This window comes from Verruconis gallopava, assembly GCF_000836295.1.
Source record: "Verruconis gallopava strain CBS 43764 unplaced genomic scaffold supercont1.29, whole genome shotgun sequence".
NCBI classification, from domain to species: Eukaryota; Fungi; Ascomycota; class Dothideomycetes; order Venturiales; family Sympoventuriaceae; genus Verruconis; species Verruconis gallopava.
In genome coordinates this window covers 207,840-225,390 of record NW_015622165.1, presented here as the reverse complement: position 1 = coordinate 225,390, position 17,551 = coordinate 207,840, and the positions used below count along the sequence as shown (strand labels likewise).

The window sequence follows — 17,551 nt, the reverse complement described above, 5'->3', positions numbered from 1 at the left end:
CGGCAAATGCAGAGGAGAGAGTGAGGAGTAGTGGTAGTAGTCTAACCGCTTCTAGGTAGACGGGCTATCAAGGAACGGAACCTCACAAAGGTTTTGCAAACGTTTTTGCCTAGAAAAAAAATCTCGCGGTTCATTTGGCGCTTTCACGCGTGTCTTTCTGGATCGTGACGCGGTCCTGGGGGAAACAAGTTGTCATTGAAAAGTCTATGGCCAGCAAGTCAACTGCCTTTGCTCAGAGCTACAATGGGTCCCCTCCGTCGAGACGTGGGGATAGGACCAGCGGTTGAAAGTAAGAAGTTTAGATCCAGCGCTTGTTGCCGTGATGAGACAAGAACGCGCCGCTGTCGCCGTTCTCCACGCTCGCTTTCTCGTAGACGGCCATCATGGCCTTGACGGACTGCTCGACCGTTATCGGTCCGCTGAAATTCGGGTCGTATCTTTTCAAGATCGAGACCATGTGCGCCATCGCCTTCTGCGCTTCTTCGGTGCCTGCACGCGTTCCTGTCAGCAAAGCGTCCGTCGCATGTGTCGGCTACGTCTTGAGAGCGCTCACTGAGATCCATGTTTCCAGAGTCGACCATGCCGGGGCTGAGATTGAGGAACAGCACGCCGTCCTGCGCGTACTCGGTGCTGAACTTCGCCATTGCCGTGTTTGCTGCCGACTTGCTGATAGAATACGCGGCTTGGGAGTCGAAGCCGTACTTTCTCGTCATGTCGTCGTCGGAAAGGCCAGTGGCGAGGTGGATCACCTTCTTCCGGTTGCCATTGAGAATGAGCGGCATGAACAGATTCACGAGGTGAATGTTTCCTATGACGTTGACTTTGAATGTGCGTAGAAGCTGCTGTTCTAGCAACTTCGGGTTTTGACCTCTGCACGGGGTAAAAAGAAAAAAACGCGCTGTTAGATCTTCGTCACACGAGAAAAGGGGTGTGGTTTGTTCAACTCACAAGACCCCGAGAGGGGGAATGCCCTCGATTCCCACCAGGTCGGCTGCATTTGCTATTAGATAGTCCAGACTTCCGCCGGTGATCTCGGCCGTCTTATCGGCCGCTTGCTGGATGGTTTGGTCAGCGCTGACTTGACCTGCTGAAAACATCGCCTACCTTAAGCGAAGCGTAGTCCGACAGGTCGCCCTGCAGGATGTGTATGTTCTTCCTTGGAAACTCCTTGGAAACCTTTGCTTCCGTGGCGGCCTTATCGCGGGCCATGCCAATGACGACGTTGTCCGGATTGCTCGACAACTGTCTCAAGAACTCGAACTGCACGGCTTAGCTACAAGATATGTTCCGAAGCGGGATCAGCCACATACTCCGATGCCTCGTGAGACACCTGTGACAAAATAACTAGCCATACTTGAGTTCACTTTGGGGGCAAAAGGGGTTGGATTTTTTCTGCTGTTTGTGTATCCCTTATCTTGCTTGCAATGTTCAAAGAAGTACGAAGTCGTTGTCGACTCTCCGAAAAGAACGACAACACAGTGATTTATACCATGATCCGTCGTAGAAAGGAGCCTATTTTTGGAGTCTGATTTGCAATCAGTTCGAGGTTTTTGAACGCGTGAACCACGAACTCGCGGTCCACATCGGTCAGGCTAGTTCTGCTCGACATGGCCGGCCTCGCAGGTTATTACCATGAAGCCGAATTCAGATCTAGCATGAGAACAAGATCAGGGCTGCATGTCGCCAAAGGGCGGACACGCAAGGTGCCATTGAGCCTCAGCGACTCTTCGCGCCGTTCGCAATCCAATTAGGCCGCTGTATGATGCGAACGGCGTCGCAACGGCAAGACTCAGCAACGGAGATAACTGGATTTGATTTGTCATGGACAGCGTTTACGATCAGCATTGCCTTGTGAAGAGAGCTCCAAAGGAACGTCCCGTGGGTCTCCAATATAAGCGTGTTGTTTCTTCGCACAGCTCGTTTCGCAGAAACTTGCCAGTGTTCCGAATGCAGACTAGAACTAGTGCTCTTACTCTGTTAGGAGCAGGACTGTGCGGACCTTCGCGCGAGCCAAGACCTAGTTTACCTTGCTTCGAACCCATATCACAGCAACACCCAAGCGATTTCCAAGCAGAGCCTTTCGAAGTTTCTCCGACGGCATGGCTTTAACGGGGCACTTCCCGCAGGCTCGCAGTTTCTTGCCCATCAATGCGAATGTGGCAGCACTGTTCTCACGTCGTCGCTAAGTTTTCTCAATGGACGAAAGCAGGAAGATTACAAATGCTCCACGTGCCAAGACCGGCTGTTGGACTTGCAAAGGTGTGACGGTTGACTTCATGCCATTGTCGCTATTCTGACGAGGGTAAAAACAGACCGCAAAGTCGCTTGCGACCGACAGATCCCTTTCTGCGCCGTCTGCAGCAAATCAAAGCGGCCATGCGGTGGCTACGGCATGCGGCTGTCCTGGCCTCGAGAAAAAGACGCGAAGAGAGCGGTGGTGTATCAGCCCGCTTTGCCTTCCGGCTTCTGCAAAAGACCTCCTGTTGGACACGTTCATTACATCAACGCGTCCATGCGGGATGTCAGCTTGTATGAAGCAGCCTCCCTTGCACCTCACGTTTTGGGACGGCAGATAAGGGAGAGGGTACGACTATGCTTGCCGCATCCAGCGAAGCCATGGAAGGCGTCGCTTGAGGAACCGTCCGAACATGACTTGCTTGAGTTTTGTTCGTTGCCCCCTTGCAAGGCTTCAAGCCCGTGCTTACATCGAATGCAGTCAAGTCGTCCGCTGTGAATGTTCTTGCCATGCTCGATTCGGATCGCGAGCAGATTTGCCGGATCCTTATGCAGATGGCGCTCTCGGACAACACTTACGCATCCAGAGCGGTCCTTAATTCGATATTGGCCGTTGCCGCGCTCCTGAAAGATGGGCAGAAAGCGCACACGGCTCAGTATAAACGCGCCGCGCTTGATGCACTTTTGATCTCTGCAGGGACGAATGAGTTCTCCACCCTGCAGGGCAGCATCAAGCACGTCGCCGCCGGCATCTTGCTTTGCACGTTTGAGGTCAGGACTGTAAGTTGAAATCGATGGGTCCGGATGCTGACGGGATAGCTAGATGCACCAAGTACACGAAGAGAACTCGCAATGGATAGGTCACGTGTGCGGAGCCCAAGGCTTCATTAGGGTATTGGAGAGGGTACCTCACAACCCGGGCAGCGACGAGGCCGCTATATTGGGATGGGCGCTTTATTACGACGTGCTCTGTCGTTTTAGTCTACGGCACTGGTTCAGGAGCGAAGTCTTGCGCGCCGCTGTCGATCTGGAAACCAGGTCAGAGGACACCGAACAATGTGCGTTGCAGTACCTCTTGGCTCGTTCGTCGTCGGCCACTACGATATCCAACATCACAGATTACGCTCACCCCGTGCTTGCTCTGCTTTCCGAGGTCTGCTCCACAAGCCTGGACTCTAGCGAAGCGCGTTACCATTCCCAGAAGTACCAGGACTACCTCGTCGACCTTCGCAATAGACTCGTCGAGCTTCCAGCCTCACGTAGAGCCGACGCGACAGCTAATCAGTCATCAGCGCCGGCGGTCATCGAGCTTTTCAAGCTCACGGCGCTCATCTACCTGGAACGCGTCTCAAAGAACTTTTCTGGCCCGTCAGAGCAGATTGAAGTGTGGGCCGTGCGCGGCTTCGAGCTTCTCCGTTCCTTGGACGCATGCACGTGGCCATTTCCGCTCTTCATCCTGGCCGGCGAGGCGAGAACGGACGAGCGGAGAAGAGTCATCCTCGACGTGATGGCGAGGACGGCTCAGAAACCGCACCTGGCCCATCTACACGTCACAAAGGTCTTGATTGAGACAGCCTGGGTGCGCTGCGACCTCGACGTCGACGGCACTCTCAACTACATTCAAAAGCTGAACATGGTGATGAGCTCCAGCGACATTGTGCCGGCTTTCGTATGAAGGCATCGGCCGCGATTTTTGACCCTGTCGTATAGGGAACATAACAAATTCTAAAACTCGATCTCTCAACCCTGCCGTGCCGTCCGCTCTCCTCTTTTTCCACGTGCTTGATCTTCGTGACCTATCTATCACTACTATTCCCGTGCCTCCAACTCTCCCCTTCTCTCCCTTCCTCCCCATCGTTTCGCGCTCCACCTCACCTGCTGTTTCTGGCCGCCTTTCGAGAAGCGCGAGCCTGCGCACTGTCCAGACGAATGGTCAAAAACACACACACACACACACACACACACACACACACACACACACACACACACACACACGCACGCACACACACACACGCACGCACGAATGCGCGCGCGTATGTGTGTGTGAATGTTCGGAGAAGGAATCTTGTTACTTTGAAAGTCTAGCACCGACGTGAGAAGCGGAAGCGGAAGCGGCGACGGGCAAAAGGCGCTTCGTAAGACGACTTTCTGATCCTGAACCCGAGCCGCAGGCGTCGACGGGTCCAGCAAGCCAAGACAAAAAGGAGACGGGGGCCATGCGAGGCCAAGGCTGCTCTCTTTCGCTGGGGATTTTGTCGTCGACTTTGCGCTCTGCGTGCACACGTCCGAGCAACGACGTCGCACTGGCTGTTCGAAGTTCGACTTGCGAGAGGAGACGACGGAGTAGGCGCATGCGGTTTGTGAGGGGTTCTGATCGACCAAAAAGAGAAAAAAAAAAGAAAGAAAGAAAGAAGAAAAAAGGAGAGAGGAAGACAGACGGATAGAGAACATTAAGGTTCTTTCAGACACAATTAATGATTTCACGTCGTTCCCGTCCGCCCTAGCATGTTCATGTCAAGTAGTCAAGATCCACGGGCGCAGACTGAGACGCGACATCGCGCGTACGTCTCAACAGTTGCCAAGAAGCGTCAACCAGATGCGCCCGTGCCAAAGAAAAGAGACACATGGAAAGACGTATGTACATGCTCATGTCGAATCGCCCTTCTCCAATCCTCCCTCACGCGTCGAGTCCTCAGTCGTCGTCGTCGTCCGGTTCGGCGCTCACGCAGGCCTTCATTGGTGGCCTGACGATGTCGTTGAACAGGAAGGTGCCGTACACGAGGAGTGCAAAGCCGACGACCTGCAGCCACTTGAAGGTCTCCCAGCCAAGGCCCAAGCTGACGATCCATATGAACAACGTCCGGCACGTGTCGATTGTGCTCCGGCTGGTGGCGGAGACCGACCGCGTCACGGAGAGGCCAAAGAAGTTGAAGCCGCTAGGTTGGAGGGCAGAGTCGTTAGTCCACGAGGCCAAAGCATAGGAAGGCGGGGCGGACGGGAAGAGGAGGAGGACGATGAAGGGGAGAAAGGAGACATACCCAATGCTAATCATGATGAGCACGCTGCTCACAGCGATGCTTCTGTAATGCGTCATCTGCCACAGGCCCTCACGCGCGTCAAAGTAGCCACCCTTGCCCTTGTCCGTGACACCGTAGGAGAAGTGCAGAACCACCATGCCCAGCAGCGTGACCAAGAAACCCCACACGCCCTCCCAGCCGACGGCCTTGAGCGGCTCGATGGCGTACTTCTCCATGATGCTCTCCTCGAGCACAAACTGGGTAGCCGTGAAGATCTGCGCCGCCGCAATGAGGAGCACACCGAGGATCGTCTGCACGCCGAGCGTCACCGCCGACGCTTCGACGCCGTCGTCACCGCCGTTGGTCTTGCCAGCCAACGCGCTGCGCACGGCCTCAAGCAAAACCTCGCTCGTCGACTTCTTCTCCTTCTCGAGCGCGCCCGCCAGCCCCACGACCGCGACGCCAGCAACGACGACGAACAGGGCGAACCACTTGTACAGCCCTAGGCGGCGACGGAGGAACAGCACGCTGAACAGGCCGACGAAGAGCACGAGCGCACCCCGCGTCATCTGGTAGATGCTCGCAGCGACGAACAACAAGCCCACGTTCATGAGTGTCGTGCCCGTGATGTCGCAACAAGCGGGCAGCGCGAGGTAGGTGACTTTCCATCCCGTCAGCGGCCGCCTGCCCTCCATGCTCAGCGTCATGCTCGCCGCTAGCGGGTCTTCCCCGTCATCGGACTCCTCGTCCTCGTCGTCGCCTGCAATCTCATCGTCCATATCATCTGGGACGAGCAGCGGGTCCGTCTCGACAGCGGGGGTCGAGACGAGGTGTCTAGCACGCTTGTGGACGGCCCTCCTCTTGCCAAACGACGAATTCTTGTAGCGTCGCACGAGCGCGAAGATACCGACGACGAGCCAGGAGCCCATTTCCCCAATGAACATCTGTAGCGTTTGGATGACGGGCTGTTCGAAGTACTGTCGCTTCTTGGGGTCTTTCGCGTCGCAATTGTGCACGCACACCATGTCCTGTGATGGGGGTTTCTCCACGTCAGCACGTTTGGCGACACAAAGTAGGACGTTGGAGGCTGGGACAAACAAAAGGAGCACGTACTTGGTACTTTGTCAGAAGAGTGTTGCATACGCCCGTGAGCAGCATCATGGCTACAAGGAAGGGGATTACTGCCTTGGCCGCCATGTTGTTTTGTCGGTGTATAGCCGACCTTTAGGTGTACGTGCTGCCGCACCACGCTTTCAGGATCGGAGACGGTTTCCTCCCGTCTGTCTGCAGGATCTCGCTGGCACCGAAGAAAAACCCTACACGGCCTGTTTCGCCGGTGGCTACGCTGGCAAAGGCGGGATGCTTTTGTCGAGCCGGCTGTACTCGTTCTTGACCTCGGTGTCCGGCAAACAAGCAATGGAGGAGCGATGTGAGGAAGGAGTGACAAAGGAGGAGAGTTTTGACGATCAGCGCATGCTGATGTACACTACTGACAGAAGAAGGCACGGCAGGCAAGACGGAGGTGCGGCTCAGAAGCAAGCTCTCGTGATGACTGGCACACGACTGGACCTCGCAGTGAGGCTTGAAGCTTGGATGCGCTACAGGCTTGGCATCGGCAAATCGCTGCGCCTCCTCCGCAAAAATCACCCACAGGTCGCACGCTTGCATCCCAAATGAAAATTCTACTCTCTGGGTAAAGGAGAGAAAAAAAAACACGACGAAACGATAAGAAGGGATACTAACCAACGTGGTAGAAAACCGCATCGCTTCTATATTTTGACTTCGCCTAATGGCTAGAAGTGAAAAGGGAAATCTATCATAGTAGCTTTGAGGAAAAGCCCCCTCTTCTCAAGGAAGCAGACCTCCCTCAGGGTAATGAATTTTGCCTTTCATCACGGATCATGATTTTGGGCAACCCCCATTCATCGTTTACATAAGAAAAAGCATGAAGTCGCCATTAACACATTGCATGAATCGTTGTGTTTTGCGTGATTTTCGGTTGATTTGACCCGGCAATAGAGCCTGTGACCTGACGCTATGCTGAGAGATTGTTCTTGTCGTGGTGGTTGTAGGAGAATAGATGCACAAAGACGAGGGATATCGCTAAAACCAATGAAACCCATGCAATGCAACGCGCAGCGATGCATGCAGTCCGTACGATCGCGACGAGAATGTTACTCCTCCGCGACAGAGCAGACCAACGCAGCCGCTCATCGCATCTTTAGATCCACGGTTATGGCATCTATTTCTTGGAAGCCTTCTGGGCAGCCTTGGTGACCTTGCCAGCCTGAAGCGATTGTTAGAACATGGACATCTTCAGAATACACATTGGGGGCGGGGGGGAGGTTTGAAAAACGTACCTTGTCGACCTTGGCGACGGACTTGATGACACCGACGGCGACGGTCTGACGCATGTCACGGACGGCGAAACGACCAAGAGGTGGGTACTCGGTGAAAGCCTCAACGCACATGGGCTTGGATGGAACCATCTTGACGATGGCGGCGTCACCAGACTTGATGAACTTGGGGGAGGCTTCGACAGACTTGCCAGTTCGGCGATCGATCTTCTCGAGAAGCTCGGCGAACTTGCAAGCAATGTGGGCAGTGTGGCAGTCGAGGACAGGAGCGTAACCAGCACCGACCTGGCCAGGGTGGTTGAGAACGATGACCTGGGCGTTGAAGGACTCAGCACCCTTTGGTGGGTCGTTCTTGGAGTCACCGGCGACGTTGCCACGACGGATTTCCTTGACGGAGACGTTCTTGACGTTGAAGCCGACGTTGTCACCTGGCAGACCCTCGGCGAGCTGCTCATGGTGCATTTCGACGGACTTGACTTCAGTGGTCACACCAGCTGGGGCGAAGGTGACGACCATACCGGCCTTGATGGAGCCAGTCTCGACACGACCGACTGGTACGGTTCCGATACCGCCAATCTTGTACACATCCTGGAGTGGGAGACGGAGTGGCTTGTCGACTGGGCGGGATGGTGGGTCAATGGCGTCGATGGCCTCAAGGAGGGTCTTGCCGGTGACCTTGGCCTTGGTCTCCTTCTCCCAGCCCTTGTACCATGGGCAGTTGGTGGATGGCTCAATCATGTTGTCGCCATTGAAGCCGGAGATGGGGACGAAAGGAACGTGCTTGGGGTTGTAGCCGACCTTCTTGATGAAGTTGGACGTCTCCTTGATGATCTCGTTGTATCGCTCCTCGGACCACTTGGTGGTGTCCATCTTGTTGATGGCGACGATGAGCTGCTTGACACCGAGCGTGTAGGCAAGGAGAGCGTGCTCACGGGTCTGGCCATCCTTGGAGATACCAGCCTCGAACTCACCAGTACCAGCGGCAATGATGAGGATGGCACAGTCAGCCTGGGAGGTACCCGTGATCATGTTCTTGATGAAGTCACGGTGACCTGGGGCGTCGATGACGGTGACATAGTACTTCGGGGTCTCGAACTTCCAGAGGGCAATATCGATGGTGATACCACGCTCACGCTCGGCCTTGAGCTTGTCAAGCACCCAGGCGTACTTGAAGGAGCCCTTGCCCAATTCGGCGGCTTCCTGTGCGGGCGGTCAGCAAAATGTCGGTGAAAGAGCGAGGCCACGGCAGCATCGTGCGTAGGGCAGCTGCAAAACATTTTGGGCGATGCATGCAAGAGCAAAAGCCAAGGTCGGGGAATTGGGGGTGGAGAGCGGTGCAAAGACCAGTGCGTTGAGTGGCTGCTCACTAGGCGACACTGGCTTGTGCGTTGAGAGCGAGGGGGGACAGGGCGAGAGGGCGTGGGCGTGAGTCAGGGCCAAGACAAAAGGTGACCCCGCCAAAGGTGCCCCTCCACGGGTGTTTGTTGTGGCAGATAAGGTGGCAAGCCCCAAAAAAATTCGGAAAAATTTGGCTGCCCAACACACGACGTGTGCGATGCTGCAAAACCGGTGCTTCTTACCTTCTCGAACTTCTCGATGGTACGCTTGTCGATACCACCGCACTTGTAGATCAAGTCTGTGTCAGATGTGAGCTAGCGTTCGCAGCGTTGGGGGTGCACGAGGCAAGGCTTACGTCCGGTGGTGGTCGACTTGCCAGAGTCGACGTGGCCGATGACGACGACGTTGATATGAGTCTTCTCCTTACTGCGACGCAGCGGTCAGTATTGAGACGGTTTCCGGCGTGCACAGTCTGGCAGGGAGAGGGAAAAAAAAGTCTGCAGAGCCGCTGGTGGGCGGCGATCAGAACGCTTACCCCATGGTGAAAGATTTTTAACGGTTGGAAGTGAGTCCTGTGAAGTGCTTTTTGATGAAGATGTCTACTTCTCGGGTCGTTAGCTCCACGGCAAGATGCACCTCTGGGTGCCAGAACGTACAAGTCGCAGTTGAAAACGCTTTGGATTTCGGTATGCGGGACAGAGAAGAAAAGTTGGTGGTTTGGAGGGGTGCACCACCTTTTAAGCAGATCTGGTGTGCGCGAGGCGAGCGTGCCTTGGTGCCTTGCCGCCTTCAACGCAGCACCATCGTGCCCAACGTACACCACGAGCAAACTCGCAAAGAGGAAAAAAAAAAATCAAGGCCTGACTCACGACTCCACCCGTTCACAGCCGATGTCCCAGGCGGGATTACCACGCGTCCGCCTGAGAGCAAGGGAAAGAAAACCCCCCATTCCCATTCCCCCCCTCTCTGCGCTGCCCACCAGCTGTCCGCCCGACTCTCGACAGCGGAGCAGAAAAACTGGAAACAACATGCGCCCCATTGGCTCGACACACGCCGTGCTTCTGCTCGCGCACTGAAGCGTAACCGATCATCCGTCGCCACGACGGCGCAAGACAAAATGCAGGGATGCTGGTACATTTTTTTTTCTTCACCCGGTGAGAGACCTTCGTTTGTTGCTGCCCCTCGAAAGCAAAGCCCACTGCCAACTTGTTTTTCTTCCCTTTTTTAGCCTGACCTTCCTGGAGGTATGACCGGGGGGAGGGGAGGGGGGGAGTGGAAGAACTGTCTCTTTTGTGGCGTTGCCATCACACAGATTCGTCCCACCGGCCGTTCTTCCACGCACGGAAATGTCCCTTTCCCCCTCCCCTCCAAAAAAAGAGGCCTCGCGGCGTACCTTGATGTCATCGTTGAGTGTGCGTGGTGTGCGCACACATAGCTTTCTCTTGTGTTCAAAGCTGGCCAAGCCCCTAGGCGCAGTCTCGTTGCGTCGTCCTTGTGAGACAACCATGATATAAGGACCCGGTGGCCGATCCCACGTTTGCCCTCTCGTGACATGTTGGCCTAAGTTAACTAATAAGTCATGGGTTTGCCAGAACCGCAGCGGTGTCTCTTTGCGTGAGGCCGCCAAATGTTTAAATCAGCGTCAGCCTGTTTTGTCAAGTTCGTGGCGGTACAGCATGACTCTTTGCACAGCGAACCCGCTTCGAGTGTCGGGCCAAAGCCAGTCATCGTCAAGTTTGCATTCGGAGTATCGATGAATACATACATACATGCATGCTACAGAGCTCGAGTCCCATCCCCACCGCGATGGACGAGCTACCTCGCCAAGCTAAAAAAAATTAATGGGGAACATGACACACCATGAAGTCATCTACAGCGCACGGCAAGTAAGCCCTACGTTACAACAACGCACGATCGAAGAAGCGTCCGTTCGGAAATCGTTCTCATTCCCTCTGAAAGACACTGTATCTACACTCAAGCCTCACGGCCGTCTTCCTCATCTCTCGCTGCTTCTCGCACTCTTCTCTCCTCTCTCTGCTCCCAACTCTCCCCCCATCATGAAAAAAAAGCACACAGATATGAGCAGTATGATCAAGCAACACACAATGAAATAGATAATCAAAGACTATGTGAGCGTGTTGAGTTCAAGGGATATCTGAAATGCATCAATCTCGGCAAGGCAAAAAAAATTAAAAAAATAAGCAATCAGCGCTTTAACACAACCGGAGCCAAAATGAACGAGGCCTAGGATGAGATGTCTCGCGTTTGGACCCAGAAAGAACAATGTATGTTTGTGATGGTGAATGTGAACGAGAGGGAAATGAAAACAAAAGAAGGGCAAAGGGAAGAGAAAAAATAAGCCCTGCAAGGTCGAGAAAACGCTATCAAGTCGTCCACGCGCGCACATCTCTTTTCGCACAAAAACTCCTGCCTCTCTGTTGGCCCGCCTGCCAGTTGGACGCCACGCTCCTACGGCTACGGTTGCCAGAACTCCAGCCGTACTATCGGTGAATATTGGGAACGGGTCCAAGACCTGTTCTAACCCTTTTTTCAATGTGACAGACAAGCCACCATTGACGAACGCCGTGCAACTCCGCTGTAAGCCCTGTAGTAGTATAAACACAAACGAGAAAATAATCTGCATGACGAATGCTATGAGGCGAACGCAGCTGTGGTCCTAGCCTCGGGAAACTTTTTTTCGGCGTGGAATGTGTGGATGTGAGTTGTGCGTTTTCGTATGCGCTTGCATGTGTAGGTTTGTGACAAGTGATTTCGTCGAGGTGCCTGTTGGCGTTGATGGGAAACGGCTTTTTACATTACGATGCAGCAGCACCCTTTCTTCTCATTAACTTCTTCGTTTGGCTCGGGCAGCTTGACGTGCTCCTGCGGCTTCTCAACCTTCGCAGGGGTTGGCGCTGCAATCGGAGGAGTCGTGATCTTGGGCATGGTACTGTATCCGCCGTGCTCTGTGCCACTCGTTCCAGGTCTGCTGGCCTGGTTAGGGCTGCCCAGCGGACTGGCCAGCGGCCACTTATTCTCCGTCTGTATATTCGCCGGCCGGCTCTTCTCCGTCGGTTTCGTGTCTTTGTTGCTGAAGTCGAGGCTGAGCGGCCGCTCGATTTCTTCCGTGTTGAGAAGTCGGAACTCGCGATCGTATACCGTACCCGTCTTGCCTTCTTTCTCCCATTTCTCTTGCGCCAGCCGCCGTGCATGCGTAGGAAGCATTTGCTGATCGGGTGGCAATCGAGGATCAGGTTTGTACATGGTCGCCAACCATGGCGGATCCCCTTCAGGCCTATGTGACGTGCTTGGCCGGCCAGACGATGTGCCTGGTCGCTTTTCGGGTGAGTTGCGATTTTGCTGCGACGAGGCACGGTACTTGGACGTGCCCGAAGCATTTCGCTGGTTAGAGGCTTTGCGTGTGCCGGATGTTGATGATCCTTTGGCTGGAGCCTTGGTCTTTGGCGGGGAAGAAGAGGGAGAGTCGTCCGATGCCGATGGTCGTCGAGCCTCGAGCGGTGTACGGGGCACATCATCTTCCAGCATGACCTGCGAGCTGATGCTGCGGCTCCTCGAGCGTATCTCGGGTATGCCAGTGCCACTGCTCGCTCGACTCCGTGGCAGCGGCGAGTCTCGCTCCATGATGATGGACGGCACAGGGACTGGACTCTGTTTGGGCATTGGTATCCTTGTGCCATTGGGCTTCAAAGGCGGTGATTGAAAATATCTGCTCTCCTGCTCCGCCGCCACCTCTTCCGGCGTGCGAAGTTCGAAGTCGAAACCTTCATCTTCCTCCTCTTCTGCAGGTATGGGAGACACCACTCGCTGCCGCTTCGTGTCGTGGTTCTTGGGCGTCTTGTATTCATCAACATCTCCGTCCTGCTCATAGTCATCCTGTCTGACGTATGCGGTCCCAGCGCCTGCTCTGCTCCCTGAACGACTCGTACGCACCACGGGGAAACCAGCCTCTTCTAGCTCTCTGCTTTCGATCTGGGCCAGCTTGTCTCTGTGGATCCAGTTGTCCTCGTCATCTTCAGGATTGCGTATCTTGGCATTACTCGGCTTGCGCTTTCCGCTCCTATCAATGCCATTGCTGATGCTACGGCTCCCAGACGTAGTCTTGTACATGTCGAATGAGGCGTCCGATTCGCTGTCCTGCCTGATGCTGCTCTTCTTGCGGGACATTTTCCTCATCGAGGCCGAGTCATTCTCAGGCCCTGGAGTCACTCGGGCGTTAGTGTCCGAGCCGTACGACATCTTGCGGCTGCCGTTCACGTTTTGAGACAGCGGAGGCCGAGAGTCACTTTGTCCAGCTCTAGGCGGCTTGTCGTCTGTGTATGCGGATTGCTGTCGCGTATTAGCTGCTGCTCATCTGAAGCTGTGCGTTACACGCCCTCGTCGTCGAGGAGAGCGCAGAGAGAAAGTCAAGCGAGACGGAACGAGACTGAACGTACTTGATTCTCGTAGTCCCACGCTGAATTTCCGTGGGAACTGCTTGGAGGAGTGATGGTTCGAATCTGCTGTGTGGCCGACATGGTGGCCATGCCGGCAGTCACCCACTACCCAGCAAAACAACGAAGAGACGCCCAAGCAGCGAGCACTGTGATGCGCCCGATCTCGCGTGCCGGTCGCTGTGTCGGCGGGTTACCTGCCAGCAGCCGGCGCAGCAGCACGAAACGAGCGATTCGGATCAAAGGGACGTCACTCTTGTCACGTCTCGCGTGCAGCGGCTCCAATTGACGGTCTGAGACTGGCACGATCGGGACGTGACTCTCTCAGCAAAATTCCATGAGGTGGGGAACGTGCGGGCGCAATGGACGTGTAACAAGAAAAGTAGTCGACGCTGCTCACGGTGCGGACGGTGTTTTTATTCGCTGGGATGCTGGGGTTATCTGCAGGAGGTGGATCATGAATGCAGGCTGCCGACACCGAAGCTGTCCGTGGATTGACGCAGGCGGTTCAGGATTGGACGAGGCGACGGTGCGCGCGGGAAAGGCGAGAGGGGCGCGCCAGGAGGAGGAAAGGAAAGGCTGACGGAGAAGACGACAAGAGAGGGTGACACAGGCTCACAGATACGCAAAGGCAACGCACACGAAGCGACGGGAGTGCTGTAGAGTCGCGGTGGTGGTGGTACGGGCGAGGAGAGTCGTCAAGCAGAAGCCCCTTGGGCCTGGGCGGCCACCGTGAAAAAGGCAAGCCGCCAGGCCCGGGGCGCCCGCCAATGACAGCGCGTCGGGCCCCCGGCGTGTGGCTCGGATGGGCCTGGCGCACACACGACCCGGCGCGGGCTCTGAGCCTCGATTGATTGTCCGTGGTGAGAACGGCGCCAACGATGGACGAGACCTTGGGCGCCGCCCCGTTCCCGTCGTCTCTCGCCGGCCGCGACGGCGTCGTGCTGCTTCGTCGCGCCGGCCTGGACCTGCGTGTCTGTCCCGCTGCCGCCTTGCCCGCCTCTGGAGAACCACGGCCCTCCGTCCGCCAGTGGCCTCCACATGATCTTCTTCACTCGCCCCCGGGAGCGCTGACGGGCATCTGCCCAGTGTCTGACACAAACCAACCGGGGAATTGCTTCTTCTTCATTTCCCATGCAAGTCCACTATGCCCACTGCGTAGTCGGACGCCGTGCTGGTGATTCCCTTTGATTTCATAGCCAGGAGCTTAGCACGTCCTCATAATGCATGGCCCGCCCGGGCTATTTCACCTCGTGAAGTCTCAGTCCAGTCTACATTCGTGCCCGCTACGCCTCCTTTAAGTGTAGCGGGAGCGCGCTAGCGCCTCACCTCCCTCCGCGTCCTCAAAACGAATGAGCCGCGCACCAGCGGCGATCCCGCCCTGGGCCAGAGCTCCAGAGGCTTCGCTTGCTAGTCACGACGCTGCTTCCGGCTACCGGCTCGGAGGTTCTGTTCATTGGTCGATCAAAGAGCCTCTTGCCTTCGATCCAGACTAGACCCTCCACAAGGCTGAAGGAATTTTGACGTCCTGCCGCAGTCCGTCTCCCACCGCTCGTCGTGGCCGTCACGTGGACTGGGCGGTAGTGCCTCCCACGAGACCGCGTTCAGCCTCGAGTCGACCACGATGTATTTATTTGCATCTCACCTGCCTTAGACCTGCTTCCTGCTTCGCTAGCAATGCTCTGGGAACATTCCTGGTCCTCAGCCTTGCACAGAAGCCTTAAGTGAGTGACGACAAGTGATGTGACTCGTCGGCCAAAATCAGTCAATCGTTAATCCAGGCGCCAATCCTGTCTTCACACGTGCATCCGACAGCCTCATCGCCTGCTCAAGGCAAAGAACAGAACGTTTGACTTGACATAACTTAGGCCTCCGGCCGAATCCCAATCGACTTGGGCTTCACCTGCAGGGTGGATGCTTTGCTTAAGTTGCACTTCAAAGAACCCAACCCTGTTGGTTCCCCCCCCCCCCCCCCCCACGTCAAGCAGGCTTCCAATATCTCTACGTTGATGTGGCGCTTCATTCTTTTAACAGCTCCATGGCTTCGTCAAGATTGGAACGATTTAAAGAAGCTCTCAAAGATGACATGGACAAGCTTCCAGCCAAGCCAAGAACGAGTTTGACAGCCGAAGTCATTGAGTCTGCGGGCCCGGTCCAGGCCGACCATGCCGTGAAGCCTGATATGAATTTGAATAACAGCGAGGAGACATCTCATGCGCCTACGGGGCCTCAACTTTCGGCTTTCAGTAACATGGACGGTGCAGACTTCGACAGCGACGATTCCGAGGCAGGGTGTCCAGTCCAGATCATTCCCATCGTCGAAGATGATGAGAAAATTGAGAAGGCGAAGGACGATGACAAATTTCAATCCGACATGCCCAAGAGAACTCCAGAGCTGAAAATGGAGGTTGCACAACTGACTCGGCCTGGTGAATCATTCTGTCCCGTGCTTGCAATAGCCAAGTTCCCCTACAAGTTCGTGCCAGATGCTGACTCGCAGGCCATCGCCTCGGCGTTCTTTGACCGTGGACAATTTTGGAAGAGGGGCTGGGACTTGTAAATCACGTCATCGCAAACATTGTTGAGTGTAAAGCTGATCAGCCGGCAACAGGTTCTATGTCTGGCCTATTGACCCCGCCGAAAAACCGATCGTCTTCGTCAGAGAAGAGCAATTTACAGACCTTCTGAAAGAAATTAGCGCAAGGTTCAAGACGCTGTACATCGACCCTAAGGACATATTTTATCGCAAGATCAAGCTTATTGTGAACGGCTTTCCGAATCACCCACGTTTTCTGCCACGCTATCTAGGACACGTAGACTGAAAGGAAGAGTATGACAATCTGGTCTATCGTGCGCCTTCACAATCACCATTTACCTTTCCTCGAGGAGAGCCAAAATCAACACGTGCTCCACAAGATGACGAGATTGCGGAGTTCAAAGAGATATGTCGCGTGACGGCTGATCTCGGGAAGGCCAAGCCCAAGAGCAGTAAAAGCAAGCGTCAAGAACAGCAAGCAATGGCGCAGCTGAACATTTCCAAGCAGTTAAAACGTGCCCAATGCTATCTCGGGTTGCGGCCCAGGACGAGAAATTGTGAGCCTCTCATTTCATCGTGAACATATAAGAGACGTTGGAGCTAACGCTAGCATTTTAGCTGGGTCCTCCGTTGAATTGCGAGGCCAGACTGTCCAAAACGAACCCTCCCATCCCCTGGACGTCTCGAAACCAGCTCCATACACCTTTCAAGAAGATGTTGTCGTGATATGTGTCGATGTGGAAGCATGGGAGCGGAGTAGCAACATTATCACTGAAATCGGCATTGCCACGCTAGACACCCGCGACATCCGCACGGCGCATCCAGGCCATCTAGGAGAGAACTGGAGACGGTATATCAGAGCAAAGCACTTCCGCATCCGAGAGCACATGATGTACGAAAACCACGAATTCGTTCCAGGGGCAGCTGATCGTTTCGAAAAGGAATTTGGCAAAACGGAACTGATTGCCCTTCGGGAGGCGGATCGCATCGTGGCGAGTTGTTTCAAGGAACCTTTCTCCAGATCTTTGACGGAAGAGGAGCAAGCCACCGCGGGTGAGCCGCCCTTGGAAAAGCGAAAGATCGTGTTTCTCGGTCACAATGCCAGCGCCGACATCCATTATCTGCACAAAATAGGGTACGACCCGCTCAATCTCTCCAATCTAATTGACACGTTGGATACCACCAGTCTATATCGTGCGCATAAGAAGGAGCTGAATTCACGTAGTGTTGGCGGCATACTAGGCGAGTTTGACTTGGTCGGGTGGAATCTACATAATGCCGGTAACGATGCGGTCTACACGATGTGGATTATGCTGGCCACTGCTGTGGCTGAGGCCTGTGCTTGTCAGAACACCGGCGAAAGCAGTGACGAGGGCGAGGAGAGAAAGAAAATCGCGACGGAAGGTGGCACCAGAGAATTGCAGACGCAGAAGGCAGCGCCAAAGGAGGCTGAAATCGTGATACCTGAGGAGTTTAAAACGTGGTGATTCGATCTCGCCGTCCATCGATCGTGCAGACGACCATCGGCAAGATCGGACTATGAAAGCGACGGCGCACATAACTCCTCGTTTTCGCTCGTTGGAACAAAGCAGAGAAATGAAAGCCCCGTATGTGATG

The 17,551-nt window shown here is 54.9% G+C and overlaps 6 protein-coding genes across 6 annotated transcripts; 2 read left to right on the top strand and 4 right to left on the bottom strand.

Moving 5' to 3' along the window:
* Window positions 1-71: 71 nt before the first annotated feature.
* PV09_07429 (uncharacterized protein) lies at window positions 72-1,891 on the bottom strand. Its single transcript, XM_016361192.1, has 5 exons — window positions 1,311-1,891; window positions 1,105-1,260; window positions 949-1,055; window positions 554-870; window positions 72-489 (listed from the first exon to the last, which is right to left on the bottom strand). The coding sequence occupies exons 1-5, from the start codon at window positions 1,350-1,352 to the stop codon at window positions 299-301; spliced, it is 813 nt and encodes a 270-aa protein (XP_016211012.1). The 5' UTR covers window positions 1,353-1,891; the 3' UTR covers window positions 72-298.
* A 116-nt stretch (window positions 1,892-2,007) lies between these two features.
* Window positions 2,008-3,989, top strand: PV09_07428 (uncharacterized protein). Its single transcript, XM_016361191.1, has 4 exons — window positions 2,008-2,259; window positions 2,313-2,666; window positions 2,717-3,006; window positions 3,059-3,989. The coding sequence occupies exons 1-4, from the start codon at window positions 2,196-2,198 to the stop codon at window positions 3,908-3,910; spliced, it is 1,560 nt and encodes a 519-aa protein (XP_016211011.1). The 5' UTR covers window positions 2,008-2,195; the 3' UTR covers window positions 3,911-3,989.
* Window positions 3,990-4,668: 679 nt separating this feature from the next.
* Window positions 4,669-6,856, bottom strand: PV09_07427 (uncharacterized protein). The gene is made up of 3 exons (XM_016361190.1): window positions 6,366-6,856; window positions 5,274-6,280; window positions 4,669-5,171 (listed from the first exon to the last, which is right to left on the bottom strand). Exons 1-3 carry the CDS (start codon window positions 6,447-6,449, stop codon window positions 4,928-4,930), a joined length of 1,335 nt encoding a protein of 444 aa, XP_016211010.1. The 5' UTR covers window positions 6,450-6,856; the 3' UTR covers window positions 4,669-4,927.
* A 157-nt stretch (window positions 6,857-7,013) lies between these two features.
* PV09_07426 (elongation factor 1-alpha) lies at window positions 7,014-9,755 on the bottom strand. The gene is made up of 6 exons (XM_016361189.1): window positions 9,604-9,755; window positions 9,483-9,549; window positions 9,303-9,373; window positions 9,190-9,245; window positions 7,613-8,809; window positions 7,014-7,539 (listed from the first exon to the last, which is right to left on the bottom strand). Exons 2-6 carry the CDS (start codon window positions 9,485-9,487, stop codon window positions 7,495-7,497), a joined length of 1,374 nt encoding a protein of 457 aa, XP_016211009.1. The 5' UTR covers window positions 9,488-9,549; window positions 9,604-9,755; the 3' UTR covers window positions 7,014-7,494.
* Window positions 9,756-10,796: 1,041 nt separating this feature from the next.
* Window positions 10,797-14,077, bottom strand: PV09_07425 (uncharacterized protein). Its single transcript, XM_016361188.1, has 2 exons — window positions 13,402-14,077; window positions 10,797-13,294 (listed from the first exon to the last, which is right to left on the bottom strand). Exons 1-2 carry the CDS (start codon window positions 13,489-13,491, stop codon window positions 11,759-11,761), a joined length of 1,626 nt encoding a protein of 541 aa, XP_016211008.1. The 5' UTR covers window positions 13,492-14,077; the 3' UTR covers window positions 10,797-11,758.
* Window positions 14,078-15,036: 959 nt separating this feature from the next.
* Window positions 15,037-17,421, top strand: PV09_07424 (uncharacterized protein; the record flags this gene model as incomplete). Its single annotated transcript, XM_016361187.1, has 4 exons — window positions 15,037-15,350; window positions 16,010-16,160; window positions 16,224-16,491; window positions 16,553-17,421. The coding sequence occupies exons 1-4, from the start codon at window positions 15,313-15,315 to the stop codon at window positions 17,419-17,421; spliced, it is 1,326 nt and encodes a 441-aa protein (XP_016211007.1). The 5' UTR covers window positions 15,037-15,312.
* Between the last annotated feature and the right edge of the window lie 130 nt (window positions 17,422-17,551).

Bases quoted from the DNA above. Each gene is read 5' to 3' on its own strand.
- PV09_07429 (XM_016361192.1), bottom strand. From the start codon at position 1,352: ATGGCTAGTTATTTTGTCACAGGTGTCTCACGAGGCATCGGA. The intron at 1,056-1,104 runs GTAGGCGATGTT...CAAACCATCCAG, and splicing joins CGGACTACGCTTCGCTTAAG to CAAGCGGCCGATAAGACGGC. The intron at 871-948 runs GTGAGTTGAACA...TACCCCGTGCAG, and splicing joins ATTCCCCCTCTCGGGGTCTT to AGGTCAAAACCCGAAGTTGC.
- PV09_07428 (XM_016361191.1), top strand. From the start codon at position 2,196: ATGGACGAAAGCAGGAAGATTACAAATGCTCCACGTGCCAAGACCGGC. The intron at 2,260-2,312 runs GTGTGACGGTTG...GGGTAAAAACAG, and splicing joins CGGCTGTTGGACTTGCAAAG to ACCGCAAAGTCGCTTGCGAC. The intron at 3,007-3,058 runs GTCAGGACTGTA...CGGGATAGCTAG, and splicing joins TCTTGCTTTGCACGTTTGAG to ATGCACCAAGTACACGAAGA.
- PV09_07427 (XM_016361190.1), bottom strand. From the start codon at position 6,449: ATGGCGGCCAAGGCAGTAATCCCCTTCCTTGTAGCCATGATGCTGCTC. The intron at 6,281-6,365 runs GTACGTGCTCCT...CCCCCATCACAG, and splicing joins CTCTTCTGACAAAGTACCAA to GACATGGTGTGCGTGCACAA. The intron at 5,172-5,273 runs GTATGTCTCCTT...CCTCCAACCTAG, and splicing joins CTCATCATGATTAGCATTGG to CGGCTTCAACTTCTTTGGCC.
- PV09_07426 (XM_016361189.1), bottom strand. The intron at 8,810-9,189 runs GTAAGAAGCACC...CCGCCCGCACAG, and splicing joins CCATCGAGAAGTTCGAGAAG to GAAGCCGCCGAATTGGGCAA. The intron at 7,540-7,612 runs GTACGTTTTTCA...CAATCGCTTCAG, and splicing joins CCGTCGCCAAGGTCGACAAG to GCTGGCAAGGTCACCAAGGC.
- PV09_07425 (XM_016361188.1), bottom strand. From the start codon at position 13,491: ATGGCCACCATGTCGGCCACACAGCAGATTCGAACCATCACTCCTCCA. The intron at 13,295-13,401 runs GTACGTTCAGTC...AATACGCGACAG, and splicing joins CGTGGGACTACGAGAATCAA to CAATCCGCATACACAGACGA.